Consider the following 17,550-nt stretch of genomic DNA (forward strand, 5'->3'; position numbering starts at 1 on the left):
CTGTTTGGCTTGACAAACTAACCGTTGTAATATAGGTGGCTCTAAAACGTATCACATATTCATGGCAATAGGAACGAGTTGAGAATACATCTTCCTCAAAATCGAGTTAAACCCAAAAGACCCATTACAAATTCCAATGAATTTTTGTATCCTGATCAATACAAATCGAAACGTTGCCTGAAACACCATAATTAAATATGTCCATGTCAGATCCTATGCTAACAGACTAATAAATCATACATTACTGTTCTCGGTTGCCTGTAATTGACTCATGCACCATCTCGGAACCACAGGGAGTGCCATGACGTAAACCCTATTAGCCTGATGATGCCATTGCATGTCTGGTACCAAGTATAGCTTGTCAGTGACCAATTGACTGTGTTTTGTTGATAGCAGATGCGGGAACAATAACTGGAAAACAAGTCGTTTTGTGAACCGCTGAAGATGCGACTCACGTCAATATGTAAATACAACATATAACCATTGTATTCTCGGGAACATGGGTGTTATTCAGGATTACATAGCTCCGGAGTCCATACTCATTCCTTCTTCATCTTCACATTTAGGCACTTACGAGTTCATTAACACTCAACGGTTCTTTGATAGAATTGCTGGACACAATAACTTTATTAATTAAACATCTAATGTAATCATAATCAATCTGGCATGCAGGAAACCAATGATCGTGAGTTCGAATCAAGGTTCTTCCAGATCGAGTTTCCAGGATCGTCAGCACCATACCTCGGTTTCCAGAAAGTTGAAAACATCGACGTCAGGATGGCATGGTTAACATTATTGTTTACTATTCCTCTTCTTGAAGCGTTACAGTACACTGACTTGCTTTTTACTCTATTTCAGAAGGTGATTTTCGAGATGTACAGCCCAACAGACAACACGAAGTACAAGTCGACAGTTCGAAGCTGTGCCGGGGAATGCGACTCTCACGACGACTTCGAAAACTGCACAGATGATCAGTACACGACCCGAGGTTGCGTGACTAAGACCTGTTGTGATAACCAGGACATTTGTAATACGGCGACTACGTATCGTACGTACAGTACGTGGATAACAGCTTGCATACTCTTCTCCGTGGCCTTCTCTATACATGCAGTGATGACATCGCGATAGTTGATTTGAACATATCAGTTTTGTTGTCGGGGACAGAAATCATCAAGTGTCTTCATTCACTTCACTTCACTTTATTCAGAATTGAAGGCCATGTGGCCAAGAGTACAACAGGTAATACAACATTGTCATGGTGTGTAGAGTTGAAATATAATTCATAATACAATTATTTTAACGTAGGTTTTGCTTCAGGAATATACGTATCCCTTTAAGAACAGTGACACTGTGTATCTTCATAAGGGCTCGGAATTTTACAATTGAAGGTGGGCTGGGAATACATTGGTATCTGCATCGGTTATAAAATGGACATATTAGCAACAAGTGATATTCGTCTTCAAGCACGTTTAAAGTACATTTGTTACAAACTAATTCTTTATATGGGACAATTATCTTTGAAAAACGTTGTTTTTGTATATTCAAGTTATGTGATTGGCATCGGAATTTGATCAACATTCGCATAAGATCTTTGTTTAATGCGCCACAGGAAATATACAGTTCAGGTTCAAGAAGTGACTTAAATGTACTATAATTTACAAGAAATGATGAGTTTCTTATTTTACTATTCCAGTGTTGTATATTAATATCTATACAGCGTTGTTTGAACTCAAACATGAAGTGATTTACATCGCCACAATCTTGGGCTAACCAGACATAGGAGAAACCTGTAGTAAAGCATTCGAACATGTGAAACCCAGTTTGTGCCTCCGTTATCATCATAGGCTTTCATCATCTTATAACAGGCATTCGGGTATCTATTTTGGCCCATACGAATAATTCGGCACCAATATGTAATACACCTTGAATGGTAATGTACACACAAGTTATATCTGCCAATTTCTCCAAGTACAGCACATGATGCAGTTGTTTTACTGAGTGACAGAAATCTTTTATAGTACTCACTATGAACCTTTTCAATACACGTTCTATAAGTATAGCCCCAAATTTCACTTCCATAGGTTAGAATTGGTAGTATCTTACTGACAAATATATTATTAGCAATAGTTAAAGACATACTTTGATACTTGGTGAACAGTTGAAACAGAGGGAAACATGCACGTCTGGCTTGTAAAGATAGCGTTTCACATGCTTTGGACCAAACTAAACGAGATGAAAATACAATTCCTAAATATTTATAATAAGGGGTGGCCTCTACAGGTAGACCTTTAAAACACCATTTTTCATTTCTCTTAACGCGTCCTCCGTTTCGAAAAACAACCACCTTAGATTTATCCAGATTTACTTCAAAGCCCCACGTGTTACAAAAATCTTCAAGAAATGCTATCTCCTAGTAGTGCAACGTCATCCGCGAACAGTAATATCTTTATAGCTTCTATGTACATGTATTCATTTACATAAATTCCACGAGTATTGCCATGATGGCGATCGTCTGCAAGTTTATTGATGAATAGGATGAAAAGTGGCGGACTGAGCATGCAGCCCTGACGAACACCATTATGGTTGAAAAGAAATCTGTTCTAGATTTACCAGTGTCTTACCAGTGTCTTCATTAAGTGTTCTGTGTTGACAAATTTGTTATGAAACTCGTGTGTTCGTTTCAAGTGTCTTGAAATACCTCTATTAAGAGCACAAAATGAACTTGTGCTTCAGAAGATCGTCATATGTTTTATACTCATTGAGAGAAAATGGGACATTTTTACAGGACTTTCAGTTTACTCGCTTGCTGGATCACATGATAATTTACTCAACAAGACGTCGAGGAAACCGCAAATTATTTTAATTACAACATCAACCATAATAAATCATAATAAAGAAAAAAGGACAATTTAAAGAGGATATTGAACAGAATGCCTTCGTTGCAATGCTGTGTTTCCTCAAGCATGTACAATACACTTATTCTGTTACATGGAATTCTAAAACCAACAGTTTTAGAAGCTCCTTTCATGAAGAATATACATGATGAGGCATGAGTAATCGGTGATGGAGTGCTAATTTGGGATCATTAAATGTTCTATATATTCATACCTTTCTGTTACATCAAATCATAATGTATCCTCCGCTATCTAAGGCTGGTTTGTTTGTTGTTTAAAGAGCAATATTCCAGTTATATGATGGCAGTGTGTTGGTAACCAACTGGGGGGTCAGACAATCCATGATTCATGTCAGGAAAAACGAACCCCGACGTCGGGATACGGTGATTTTCTACCAATCAGCGTTGATTGCTGGGGACCAAATACACAGACTCCCAACAAGACAGAAGCGGCAAAAGATTGTTGGAATTGTATCAGAAGCAGAGCTTATAAGAAAATCGTTGATCCGTACCCATGGTACATTAAACCGGACGCTTCAAAGTGTCTTGTCCGGACGCTTAATTAAAAGGAATATTTTAGGGTTAACTGTGTTGCAGTGAATATTCACAATTTTTTCCACTTTCCAGAAGTTTCTGTTCAGTTAATGCACACATATTCGGATCGTTAATAAAGTGAATGATGGGTTATCAAACATGATTCTTACTTCTAGCCTGTACAAATGTGAATACATGATACTTTATCATGCATAACAACATATTTTATGCTGTCTTACCACATTGCAGAGCTACTTCAGAGCAGTGCGGAAACAAATGAGGTGGCGGTATTCATGTTTAATATGATCTACTGAGAATTGTGACAGATTTCCTGGCAGATTGTTCATTTGTGGGAGAAATTAATAATATTCCTAATGAGACGTCATATTCGCGATGACGCCCAACATGACGCCATGCTCACGGCAAATAAGCTGAGGACCTATCATGGAATCATGGCGTCAGATGTTACCCTTGAGAAAACTTTGAAATGATATTTTATTACTTTATTTTACCTCAAGGTGAATGCTTTTCTTCTGATAAAGTTGCATCCCGTAAGCTTGGCGTAAACCTGTGATCGCATCCAGGTTCGCTCAGAGTATATTTTAGTTTGTATGCAGAAACCTTATTGCTTACACCAAGTTGGAAGAACGTCTTATTTGGACGTAATGCAAAATACTGTACAACACAAAATACAACAACGGCCAATACGCTATTGTTAAGAATGTTCTTCATGCTTAACATACACTATGCGGAGAGATCTATTGGTAAAGTGTCTCCATTGCGATTATGTATTAATACTTCGGTGTTGCCCGAGGTATTATCTCGTTAACGGAGTAAGCCGAGTGGATCTGAGTGCATCTGGTGCTTGGGGATTTGTGTCACAGTATACCGTGGTTAACCACTTAACTTGCTAAACCATCGGCACTCAGAATCTTTGATATACGTAGGGTGTGTTCTGGGTTAGCAATTACGACAATATTTCTGGAAGATCCGTATCCCGTTAATCACATTCTCATGCATATTTGGCAATTAATATAGTTCTATTTTTATCCAAACAAACGTGATTGATGAATCATCACCAGTAGCAGCAGCAAAGGCAGCAGCAACAACATCTTCCTCATGACCTCAAAGGATTAGTACCATGTATTCATCATTTTGTGATACAAAAGGCCAGTTCAGGTCAGTGATACAAACTGTAATATTTCTGGGGCATTGCAATTGGTGCGTTACTTTAATACTAGTGATTGAAGCCTTCTATGTCTGTCTAAATATAGGTTAATATAGGCCTACCGTTAGGAGACTAGGAGACACAGCAGAGGTTACCAGTTGAATAATCAGTGCTTCTGTTGACCGTTTACTAACACCTTGTTGTGAATGTGGTTATATAGTTACGTTAGGCACGAAATAGGTTAACATCGGAGATTCGATTATTCTGTTTTCCGTTTACAGGCACATTCACACATTGATCATGGTTATATATACTGACTTTTCTTACCTCAAACCAGACTATGACCAAACAAAATAAGCATAACAATAAAACGATAATAATGATAAAAATAAAATAAAATAGAGCATGGCATTACAACCCCAGCTGAAGGATAGGTGCACCTTAGGAATACCGTTCATGCTATCACTGTTCAAATCCACCAGTACTAACAGCCCCTGGGTTTGGGTTTGATTTTATCCCCCCCCCCCCTCCCACACACACATGTTCACCTGCATCTTCGGATAAAGGTTATGGTTACCATGGTTACAACCAGGTTATTGTCGGTGCTTTCGATTTTCGAGGCGAATATACATCAAACTGTCACTTAAACTGACAAAAGCGTGTTTTCACGTGTCAAGAATTGTTTCAATAACAAAATATTACGCATTCCGGGGTGACGCTTGTAACCCGCCTGTCGATTTCTGTCGGAGGCACTAATTGACATTGTGATGTAAGGTTTGCATAGGGCAAGCAATAGGATACGGGGACGACTTCAGATTCCCTCGACACAAATAGTAAACACAAGCCATTAGACATTTGTGTTGTTAAAATACTTTCTGTTGTTGGGTAAAAAAAGGGTTGACACGTAGAATCCCCGGTGTATAAAGTAATATCTCCGAGTACCAGTCTGTATTGTAATATCGTATCATTGGATCACCTCTCTGTGTCTGTATTATAGAGTCTTCGATGAGTTTTCAGGGTATCTTAACAATCAAGCACCGTTAGCTTAATGACTTGGGAAACACCGTTAGCTTAATGACTTTGGAAACACCGTTAGCTTAATGACTTGGTAAGCACTGTTAGCTTAATGACTTGGGAAACACTGTTAGCTTAATGACTTGGGAAACACCGTTAACTTAATGACTAGGGAAACACTGTTAGTTTAATGACGTGAACATTAACCGTGCCTCAAGCTGACCTTTTCAGTGTTTACTCCTACACAGCGGTCTGCGAATACCATGTGCTTACAGAAAAAGAGGTTTACATGTTTTCCACATAACTTCAATTAACTTAAAATTCGTTTTCGGCGAGCGGTAACAAAATTATACCTTTGGGTCCTTCCACTAAATTGTAAGAGGCGACTAACATGATTGGGTTATCGGACTCGCTTACTTCGTCGATGCATATCATATTAGTCAAATTTCCCTGATCTATAGCCCTGATGTCAATCAATGGATTGTCTGGTCCAGACTAGTTTACCAAATATTTCCGCCATATAGCCGGAATATTGCTGACAGTGGTTCTGAACAGCAAATAAAGAAAGAAACGAAAACATGTATTACATACATGAAACGCCCTTAAATGAAAGAATGCTTTCTTTCCAGATACAATACAAGATGACTTCCACACTTTATTGAAAACAATCAACATTTAAAGAAACCAAACTACCACTTGTGGACACTGGTGTAACTTTCTGTACTTGTATCCCTAATACTGAGAAAAAGAAAAACATGAAACGGGTTAATTGTCAACCAAGAACATTCACGGTTCCATCTGAGGATAAATTGGTGAAACATATCCCAAGGGAAGAGGCATGGAAGAAAATTGATCCACAAGTCATCAGTACGCTAATTGTATAAATACAACATATCGATCAGCAGGTGAGGACATTCAGTTCTTATACCGTCGTTGTACGTCTACCTCTATAGTCACTGGGTCCAGTCGTGACGGTGCCATAGTTTCCTGTGCAGAGCTGTGTCCTGTGATCGTGGCTTCAAATGGCAGGTTCTTCCTACGTTACAAGACTGTCTGCACCATACCCGCCGCCATTTCCCCGCCTCCGTGGTGTAGTGTTTAGAGCGTCCGCCCGGAGAGCGGAAGGTCGCGGGTTCCATCCCCGACCGCGTCATACCAAAAGACGTTAAAATATGGTACTGGTTGGTCCCTGTCTGGCGCTCGACATTAATGGGTACAACAAGGGACTGGTCGGCTCGGAGTCAGTATAATAATGTGTCTGAGTGGGGTATTCATGCTTCACTGCGGCATGGTATCTCAGCTGGCTTGCACTATAAAACCAGCTTCAGTCTGGGCTAGTACAAGCAGCCGCACATACACATACACACGCATGCACGTCGTCATATGATCGAAATATTCTCAAGCACGACGTTTAACCCAAATTTCACCTCACCTCACCTCACCTCACCCGCAGTAGAACAGCCATTTCGCCTTTGTGACAGAGTGAACACGTTTCCCGACCTGAAATGAGTTTGTCGTAATAATACAGACTTGTGTCTGGAGTTTAATACAATTCGTCACCTTTGAATTTGTTGAAGCTGATTATATTCGACACCCACGTGTATATTTTTTAGCATTTTTGCAGCCTACATAATTGGAAAGGTTAAAAACAAGAAATACCGTGTAAGTGATCGTTGAGGATTCTATAATTACAACTGACTTTTAATCTCTCGCATTGACGTATTGTATTTCCATGCCAAACACAACCCAGACACAGATGAACTTACTGTTTATATGAGGGCAAAGGATTGGACAAATATGCAATGAAGACATGACGAGACGTTGCATATCCACAAAGACATGATGATTGCTAATACTCCCCACAGTCGATATTCCCCAACAAAGCGTAACTCCACCGTCAGATAGTTATGTGTTTGACCAAACCCAATTGAGACACCTACGGCCACAACTGTTTTGCACTCACTTTATGAAAGACTCTCGCTGTCGTGGTATTTTTACTCATGGGATTTGGTATGGGTGTCACAGTGCTCAACAAATATTGCAAAGAATCCTCATCTTAAGATTTGTGCCCATAACAATGGTGTTTTCAAGATTGGCGTCAGTGTTCACGCCTGAAGCAAAATGAACTTTTCTTGCAGCGGGTTACCAAGCATACGTGTCACAGGCTTATATCCAGGATCTTGGCGTGTTTCTTTTTTAAAAAAAAGATTGCTAATACAAAACATCTGTAACGCCTTCATTCATTACAAAAACGACATAGACAACGTCAGTGGAAGCCAACCATTGAATTCTTGTGTACATCTGCAGCGATAAGAAGTGTCAGGTTATGTCTATACTAAAGAATAATATATTTTTTAAATGAAGTAACTTTCGATGAAAGAAAAATATACTAAAGTGTGATGGCGCCTAAAACGCAAAAAGGGCATGTTGATGTAGCGGCGATGTAATTGATACGACTACAATAGTTGTGTTTTGGTCTCAAGTTGTTGTTTCTGCGACTGTTTAGATTTTGATAGGGTTTGCGATCATTTCTTTCATTCCGTTGTTAAAATGTATACTTACTTTCGCACGACATCCTATTGATAAAAAATCGGATTAAATAAGTGCATCCTTTACAACAATGAGTGACTTGTGTGCCAATTTCGCTAGTTTCACTTGACTTCGTTGTTTAGCTGCACGTGATATTTTCATCTTTAATCCTAAATGAAATGGATTTGGAAATGTATATTTGTGTATATTGTCGGTGCATGTTTGCATGAATCACCGTTGCTGTGTTTTACGAGAAATAAATTAGATTGTTGTGGTAGGCCAGTTTTGTATGCAGGAGGTAATCAAAACAATTTGCGCAGAGAGCTCGAGAACACTATGACCTTTTCTTAACAACTGGAGAACAGCTATTTGTATTGTTCATCCCAGCTGTTGTCACAAGTCGGTGCTTCTAGTTACTGTACCATTCTCAGTGAAAAACCCCCGATTGGCATGTAAATGTATGTAATTTAATTCACCGTCAAAGGTAGTGCCAGTGTCTTCAGTTGCTGTTTGAGGTCACCCTGATATGAGTACAGTATGTTTTTATCTTCGGATTGTATCAGATATTATTTTTGTCATTGATACGGCAGACTTGTGCATGTTCTTCATGCGTCCACCATGTCAATTGTATAACTCATATCTGTGGCCTTGAAGTTTGTTTGTCAAACAAAGGTTATCAAGTGACACGAACTGGTGTCCCCAGGGGATAGCTGGAATATTGGTTGCCCAAAGCTAGCGTTTGCTCGTCACGCCTTAGACAATGTTCCATTTTGAACATGGATACAGTGTGTGAAACAATTGATTTCCAGAGTCCCAGTCCTGATGTTGCTGGAATACTTCGAAAAGCTGCGTAAAAGCATACACAATCACTATTACGATTCGAATGACGCATTTGGAAATCATCGTAAATTAGAAAGCTCCATATAGTTGTGAAGCGTAGACTCCAAAGACGACTGTTTGAAAGGTGAAGTCACCCTACTTGCCATACTTATTTACTGTTAAAAGCCGCACTCAGCATTATTCCAGCTGTATGGAATTGAGTTTGGACCAGACAAGTCAGTGATCTACGTACTTGGAATACGATGGGATGACTGTGTCAACAAGGTCAGCTAGCCTGACCACACGATCCAGTTAGTCGCCTGTGACACCCAGTTATGTAAGGTTAACACACATATCGGTCTTTCCCAGAGAGCGTGACCAATTTACGACAGCCTGGTCAGATAGACTTGCGTAATGGCCTCAGGCTCCCTGCTGGAGTGACAGTGCGTTTAGCCACATATGTGAAATATAGAATGTCTTGTATGTGGCGGTCAGGTAGTGCAATTTCAACCCTGAATTTACTATAGAATTGTTAATACTAGTTCATAATACAGACAGTTTTAAGATGTAGTTCCTAACAAAAAATAAGTGTTAAAAGAAAGCTATGACAATAAGCATAGGTTGCCTATGACCAAATCTAACCCGGATCGTCACGGATTCTCTTGTCATGCTTTGTGGAGAGTCTTTTTGTCACTTCGCATCTTTAAATATAGATCTAATTTTAAAAGAGATGAGACACATAATAAGTAAAATATCCAAACTTGACAGACCACAGATATAGAATTAATGTTGTTTGTTCAGCCGCACTATACAACGAATGAAGTCAGCAAACACTCTTGGCATCCCCTTGTCACGTGACCGACACGTCATTGTCTCTACTTATGTGCTCCAGACAGATATTACAGCCTGGTGGTGGGCTGTTCGTCCTCGAAGCATGTCTGCCTATCTGTTATCGAAACTCAATTCTCAGGCTATTGTTCCACGTAATTAGCTACGGGGCGGGTCGTAGAACGCATCAATCTCTATCAATATCTCTTTTGAGACTTACTTACGTGTTTGTTAAAGCACAAGAAGGCTGAATTTCATTTTGATTGCTGGTGTATTTTCGTTCGGTCGCCGTTTAGATGGGTTCTTCAATGCTTATCTTATCACCGAGTCTGAGAGGGCTTCAGTTGGATAACGGGTCCATTTGGAATATGAACCAGAATATGAGCTGCCGATATTTACAGACCTGGATCCAGCACGCCAAAATGTTGCATTTCGACGACAGTTATAAACTACATGCATTAACATAGCATTTCTGAAAGTGCAGTATTAGATGTCAGTATAATGTCATTGTCATTCATTTGCAAAGTACAAAAATGAATTGTAGATGCCAATAGTGTTCCATAAGACGTCCAGGTTAGAACCTTCAGCAACTCGATATTTAAAGAAGCGATTAACAGATCAGGATGTCAGGTTCGCTAACTTTGTTAATATCTTAATGCTGATGATATCTGTCACTAGACACTGGTGAATAAAACTGTATACGTCACAGATCGAAAGAATCTTGAATTCTGTCATTCGATCTGTGTCACAGAAGCCTGTGACCAGTGACCGAAATCATGTGCAACAAGCAGGCTCAGAGTGCCTGACTATTCGATGTAATTCTTACATGTAAAAAAATGGAATAATTTCATAAAAATGAATAATTTTATCGTTTCCAACCTGGAACGGTGTGAGAAAATAGCACATGGGAGTGTTGGGCGATACGGCTAGCCTCGTGTTTAAAACGTTCGATGGTTCCACACAAGGCCTGGGTTTGTTCCCCACACAGGTACAGTGTGTAAAGCCAATTTTGGTATTCCCAGCGCCGTAAAACAATATCCACTCACTTGTTATTAACAAAGGTAAATTAAACATCTCAAAATGACAATTAAAACACTATTCCTTGTGTCCTTCTCTGGGAGTCTTAAATATGGTGTATATTTCGAAATATGCATCGCATTATTATGGGGCACTATATCTCGTTATCGGGAGGTTTTTAATTCGACAGTTAAGTAAATTTCCTAGAAAACGAGTCGACTCTTCTGCATACCCTTTTAAAAATAATTATCCTTCGAATAACCTAATTTGTTTTGTTTTTTGTGGCACAAGGGTATATAGTTTTGTTTTGGGCAGCTCAATCCAACACAATCCCGTCTTCCATTTTAGTCCGTTAAGACCATACTGAGACTGTTCTTTGTACTTCATGTAACTCGATTTTACGACTGAATACTGTTGTTTATCCGAAAAATAAATTTAGAGCAGACAAATCAGGGGCAGATAACTCTAACCCTACTCCATCATCTTTACAAGGGTCATTAAGGCAGTTGGGTCACACAAAGTGTTATTGAGGTGCCAGAAAATGATACCGCCTGTCCAATTAGTTCGCACTGAGAAGTAAGATTCGGTCTCCAGGTGTTTGATTTGTGTCTGATTAGTCGTGTTGGAGACGCAGCCATCAGAATGCCAGGTCGTTAGTTTGAACAGGATAAATATCACGGACAAAAAAGCTCTAGTACCAAATGGGAGAAAGTTCTCGCGTGGATCATTTGAAGGGCTTGTTACTTGGGCACCGTGATTATTGAGAATACTTAAAACGGCGTTTGCATTATTAAATACATGCAGTTGGAACAAAACCTCTCTCTCAAGTGTCTGATTGCAGGGGCAGGCTACTCTAGGGTACAATTGTCCCAAGATGCAATCTGGCGGTATAATGTCTCCCGAACTCCGACAAGTTTCGTAATTTAAAGTGCAGTCAATAGGGATTGGAACCGATCCCCAGAAAGAACTGTGTCTCCAAAGACCATCCATTTGCATGTCAATTATGAATCCATATTCCAATATCTTCATCTGATACAACAACACAGATATGGGCTTGCAGAGATGAAGAATAAAACAGACGCGAGATCATTGACAGAAAGTGTTTTCAGGTCGTGATAACCACGGAGAAAATGTCAGTGCCAAAGAACAATTTGTGTCGAATATCTATTGAAACATATTTCTATCTAGAAACAATCACGTATCATGTAAGCTCATTATTGTTAAAATAATGTTCGCGTAACTGGATATACATACATATATACAAACATTTGTATAGCGCCGATATCCAGTACAACTGCTCAAAGGTGCCTTGTTTCCCCTTGATCATTGGATGTCCATCACAACCGCACATCGTATTTTCAATCTCAACTCCCCGGGGAGCATACAACTCTTGCTGCCTACTAGGCGCACCGAGTTAATGTGGCTTTCCTATCCTTACGAGGAACCCATTCACAGCTGGGTGGATTGGGACAAATAGTCACAGCACTTTGTCCAAGTTTACTGCACGTTGCTGTACCCGCAACTAGGTGTTTGCACGTATTCATGTGGCCATCATCTGGTCATCTACCAACGGATTCGTGGGTTCTTTTAAGTGCACAGGGTTGTGTACTGAACACTAGGGATTGTGACAACACTGAAAGAGTCTGCACACAAAGTTGACTCCTAGGTTTTTACACCCGGTCACAGGTGGGCTCAATCCCGGCACCTCCAAGCTCGCTGGATCACTAGCCTGGCGCCTTAGACAGCTCGCCCACCGCGTCCCCCATTAATATAGAGGTATCAATAGTTTTAAGTAAAAGCATCAAATTCCATCTTTATAAAAGATATCTGCTAAAAGTAGAGTCGATCATAGCGTTCCTACCTTACCATCAGTTGACGTTTGTGAATCACTCTCAAATAATGATTATACCAGGACACGCGTATCCTATCCCATCTGTTGTACAGATCACAAACACATGCAAATGCAAGTCAATTGTTCACCGAGAAAACACGGGAACATCCTGTACAAGTCAATTTCGTTACTTGTGATTCGTGACTATGGATTTTCTTCCAAGAATGTCCCCTTAAGCTTATTTAAATCGGACTTAAAATACAGCGTCAAACTAACAAAACACACAGAGTCATCAGATTTAATGTTTAGATATGGTTACTTCAGTGAAAGCTGTAATTTGACATTGAAAAACATCTCTGACGTCATATTATTGCGATCAGTCCGTTTCTACCTTTGGTTGTCAGTTGTTCACGCATGCAACCTTAACTGAAATTTCAATTGTGAAAATATGAAATTGACGGGAATACTTTTTCCGACTTGCCACTGATGTGGACGATGTGACATTATGTCGGAAAAGAGGTGACGCCAGCCTGGCTGGATTCCCTATCGTATGACATGAGGACGTGTCGATCTAGGCGACTTGCAGCACATGATAGAACAGCAGGAAATTAACTATCATGTGCCATCTGTTGCTTCCAAAATATTGTACGCCAGTGTTTGATGGAACATGAAGCAAACAAGAAATAGTTTTTTAATGATGATGTATTTTTACAGCTTCATATGTCTTTCCGTCTTATACTTTTCAGCCTAGTAAAATAACGTTCGTACCTTTTTGTGAAATTTGTAAGATCATACGTTCTTTTGCGCGGCATTTGGGAACTTTTTCAGCTTAGATTATTTTACTTGTTTGTCCACTTCAGACATTAGTTTTGTCCAAATGTGTTTGAAATGGAACACAATCTTTTAAATTTTCCTACCTCCTTTTTATAAGAAAACAGTAACAAGGAAGACCACATACACATCCAAGGTCAGGGCTCCTTACTGCCAATCATCCCGACCAGCATTAAAGGTAAAAGCGATTGATAAATTGCTCTTTCAGGGCGCCACTAACTACTAACAGCCGTCTTCAGTCTGCCATCAATTCTGAATATCGCTTACAGCTTGATTACGGCACATCAGCAGCAGAGCACGTATTTCACGTGCACCAGGCAGGGGCGTCTGACACACGTGCAGCACAACAACATAGGGAGAGTTATGTCCCCTTTTTCACCAGGTGGTGTAGGCTTGAGATATCTTTCACGTGTTTTAATTTGGGAACATACTCGAAACAGTCATCTCGTGAAAAAATCCTCTTTAAATTTTTTTTTTATATTTTCCTTTCGGGTCAGCGTGTGTGTTATTGCAATAGAATAGAAACGACAATACCCTTTCCACAAAAATAAAATACAGCTGTACGATGTTGTTTATAAACAAATCGAGTCTGGACCAGACAATCCAGTGATTGTCACTATGCTATGCGATGACAAGGGCATGTGTTTATGAATCACTGTGAATTAGTTCCAACAAATACATCAATATGTCAATGAGTAAAGTCTATCAATCAGTAGGCAACTAATGTATGTGTGTACGTATTTAATGTAAATTGTATTGTATGTATGAAACTGAATGTATATGGGCCCGGTGGACGTTGTACGAAAATAAAGTTTTGATTGATTTGATTTGATTGAATCAATGTCACATTAAAGCACTGGTCCACTGTAAGTCATTTTATAATACTTTATCATTTGTTTCAAACTATTATATTAATATATTTTAAGTGCTAATGTCCCTCAGCAAAAAGTTTAATGTCGCCCCTATATAACTCTGAATATTAAATATATTATTCATCATTTATCTGTACCTCATATATTGGGCGTTGTTGCCAGCTATTTTAGTAATATTTGACATATGTATGGGTGTCTTGTGGTCTTATGTATATGTATCTTTTGTTGTATTGTATGTGTTTTCAATGTTAACCGTGTAAAGCAAATTTCCTTCGGGATAATAAAGCATTATCTATCTATCAAGCATGTCAATTACAGTTGCAGGTCCTGTTAAAGTATTGGACACAAGAACATTGAGATCATTTGCTTGCAAGGAGCTTACATTTCATGCCCGGACTTCGATTGGTTAAAAAGTTGTTGATTGAGAGAGAGAACAACGATATCGTGTTGGTGGTGAACCCAATCAACTTTACAAGATGTTTTATTGTAGAACTACGAAATCAACTACAAGAGTAGAGTGAGTGAGTGAGTTAAGATTTAAAGTCACATCGGCAATATTTCAGCCATATCGTGACTTAAACTAGTTCTAAATTTATAATACATACATATAATATATAAAACCCTGTCAACGAAGGACAGTAAAACCACTAGATTATCACAGATTGAGTTAAAACTAGCTAGCATATATCTTTAAAAGTAGAACATTATTTCTGGACAATACAATGTAAAATTGGGCTATAGATCGCCAACAACTGAAGGTAGATCACCATACTAGGGACCATGGGGACTTACAGTGCCTTTGCTACCTGCATGGACCCTAGTTGGATTTACACCATCCCTTCAGCCGCTGGCGATTGTAGTACAAGAGTAGAACATGTCGAAGCACGCAGAAGCTCACTCCAATGTTGGATAGTTAGCTTATCTCCGTGTCTCCAGGGATTGTTGAACTCAAGTCGGAAAAGACGGATTTACTTTCTTGCTGTTTCAAGGTTTCACTGGCATATCCACCTGACAATAGCAATAATGCATGTACAGACAATTATGGTTTGGATGCCAGCCATCGGGGGGAGGATACCATTGATAGTACTGGAGCATCACAAAATGCGTCAGTAAATATTTTGCCAACAGAGATGCTTTTGTGGATGCCTGAAACGACTTTATTTTGCAATGACGTAGACGACGCCTCGAGATATCGCCTTCCACCCGAGATGAAACGTCTTGATATTGACGCTTCAGAACGTGATCGTCTTGACCTGCAATGGACCTCTCGACACTGAAACTCTGAAGTCGTCTGGTATTGACGTCTTGTGATTGGAGGTCTGGGTATGATGCTTTCATATATAAGTCTTGATATGGATGCCTTAAACAGATACACGTCACTATGGAGAGGAATACATTGGGTCGTTTGGATATGGATGCTATACGAAGTACGTCTTCAGGTAAACACCGTGATATGGCATCTGGAGATGGATGCCCAAAGATAGAAGATTCCTTCAGATAACATTTTAAGATGGTAAAGTATTGTACAAGAAATAGAAAGAATGTATCATGTGTAAAATGTTATATGTTCCCAAACCCCTTTTATCATGATCATGTGAGTTGCTGGGAAATATGTACCTAACAGTACCAGTCGTGTCAGAGTCCATAACAATTGATGCCACCTTCCATTCTAATTCTCGGACAAATCACAAAAGATACACACACAGAGTAACGAACATAGATTCAATGATGAGCAAAACGACCTGGGCTCATTTAGAGTACAAGTCTTCTGTGCTTAGCGTTAGGAGCAAATACCCTGGTCCTTGTAATTTCCCAAGAGATGGCCCAAATACAAGATCAAGTATATCAAAGTTTAGGCCTAAAGGGACATCATGATTAACCACAAAAGAAAACGAACGAAACCTAGGATTCAATTTCTGTGGTTTTATTGAAAAGGACCAATGAATATGCGCTATTTTGAGAACGATTGAAGTCATTTTGATGTGAAACAAGCGTTCTTGTCACAAAACAACAGTTGTAATAAACTCCAGGATAAAAGAGAGTATACACTGAGGGATGAAGGTGGCTAAATATGAAACAGGCAAGAAATGGTTATATAACCACGAAATTGCTGGATCGACCTGAAAATCATGTTCAAAGGAAGGAATTTATCAAATAAAGCCCATCTAAACAGTTATCAATATAAAGGCAAGAATTTTATGGATGTCAGCTTCTTTATTGTGAAGGGTCACGACGTTTCGAAGTATATTCTTACTTCTTCATCAGTTATCAATATGTTCAGGCGTTCGATTAAATGGAGCTACTTCAGCAGCTGAGCACGGATAAAACAGTTTGAGTACACGGGAGGTGGTTTTTGTTTTGTCCTTACATAATCCAAATTGATAATAATTAGATAATAATAATAATAAGTCATCTTCTATAATTAGATACATGTCAGTGATACAAAATATCTATATAAACGAAATTCTTGTTTTAATTCCAGGTTCAGTTTATACTACCGGGCAAAAGAAAGTACCCATTTACAACTTATTTGACCAATTATACAAAAGTTGTCAGAGCTGTTCAGCTTTTTTGACCAGATATATACAGAAGTTGTCAAAACTGTACAAGCTGAACACGCCAAATCACTGGAATGTGTTCCACAACACTAGTACGATATCTGTTTCAGATCCATCGCCATCTGTAACTATGTCTTAAACATGGCATATACTTTCTTTTGGCCGAGAGGAGGCGTCATGTCTCTCGAGTCCTGCTTCTGGACTATTAATGCCATGGCTTAATCCTGCACTAACGCAGTGTTTGTAATCTCCATATACACGCATGGCAATGAAAGGCAGTATATCTACAATTAGAGCGGATTACATTCCTGTTCGTGCCAAAGACGACAACGGCGTGGGGGATCGCATTAAAATTAACCAGTTAATTTCACCGGCGCCTCTTTCCTGAAGGGGGAATAACTCGAGACTGTGTTGGTCTGGTGGCTCCAATAATTCATGAAATATGCGAATACGACTCGTTAACTGTCAGCCTCGGTCACTAGTGTTTCAACTTTATCCTAACTAACTGACCATGGCAACACAAACCTGAGGTTGATAGTTTGAGCACGCTATGCAACATAGTGAATCACTCACTCACTCATGTTGAAACAATGTACAACATCATTGTCAAAAAGGTTAACGATGTAATCTCTTTAGTATAAGCAAATATGGCTGCG

The 17,550-nt window shown here is 39.3% G+C and overlaps 1 protein-coding gene across 1 annotated transcript in view; it reads left to right on the forward strand.

Annotated features, from left to right (window-relative positions):
- Positions 1–8,551, forward strand: part of LOC124290426 — a 79,782-nt gene extending 71,231 nt beyond the window's left edge. The window contains exons 3-4 of the mRNA XM_046727126.1: positions 859–1,089; positions 8,504–8,551. Coding sequence (XP_046583082.1) covers positions 859–1,089; positions 8,504–8,551 — 279 coding nt within the window. The remainder of the gene's footprint in view (positions 1–858; positions 1,090–8,503) is intronic.
- The last annotated feature ends 8,999 nt before the right edge of the window (positions 8,552–17,550 follow it).

The sequence above is a fragment of the Haliotis rubra genome, unplaced genomic scaffold (genome assembly GCF_003918875.1).
Source record: "Haliotis rubra isolate DU_JTF1 unplaced genomic scaffold, ASM391887v1 Scf465, whole genome shotgun sequence".
In the NCBI taxonomy this organism is placed as follows: Eukaryota; Metazoa; Mollusca; class Gastropoda; order Lepetellida; family Haliotidae; genus Haliotis; species Haliotis rubra.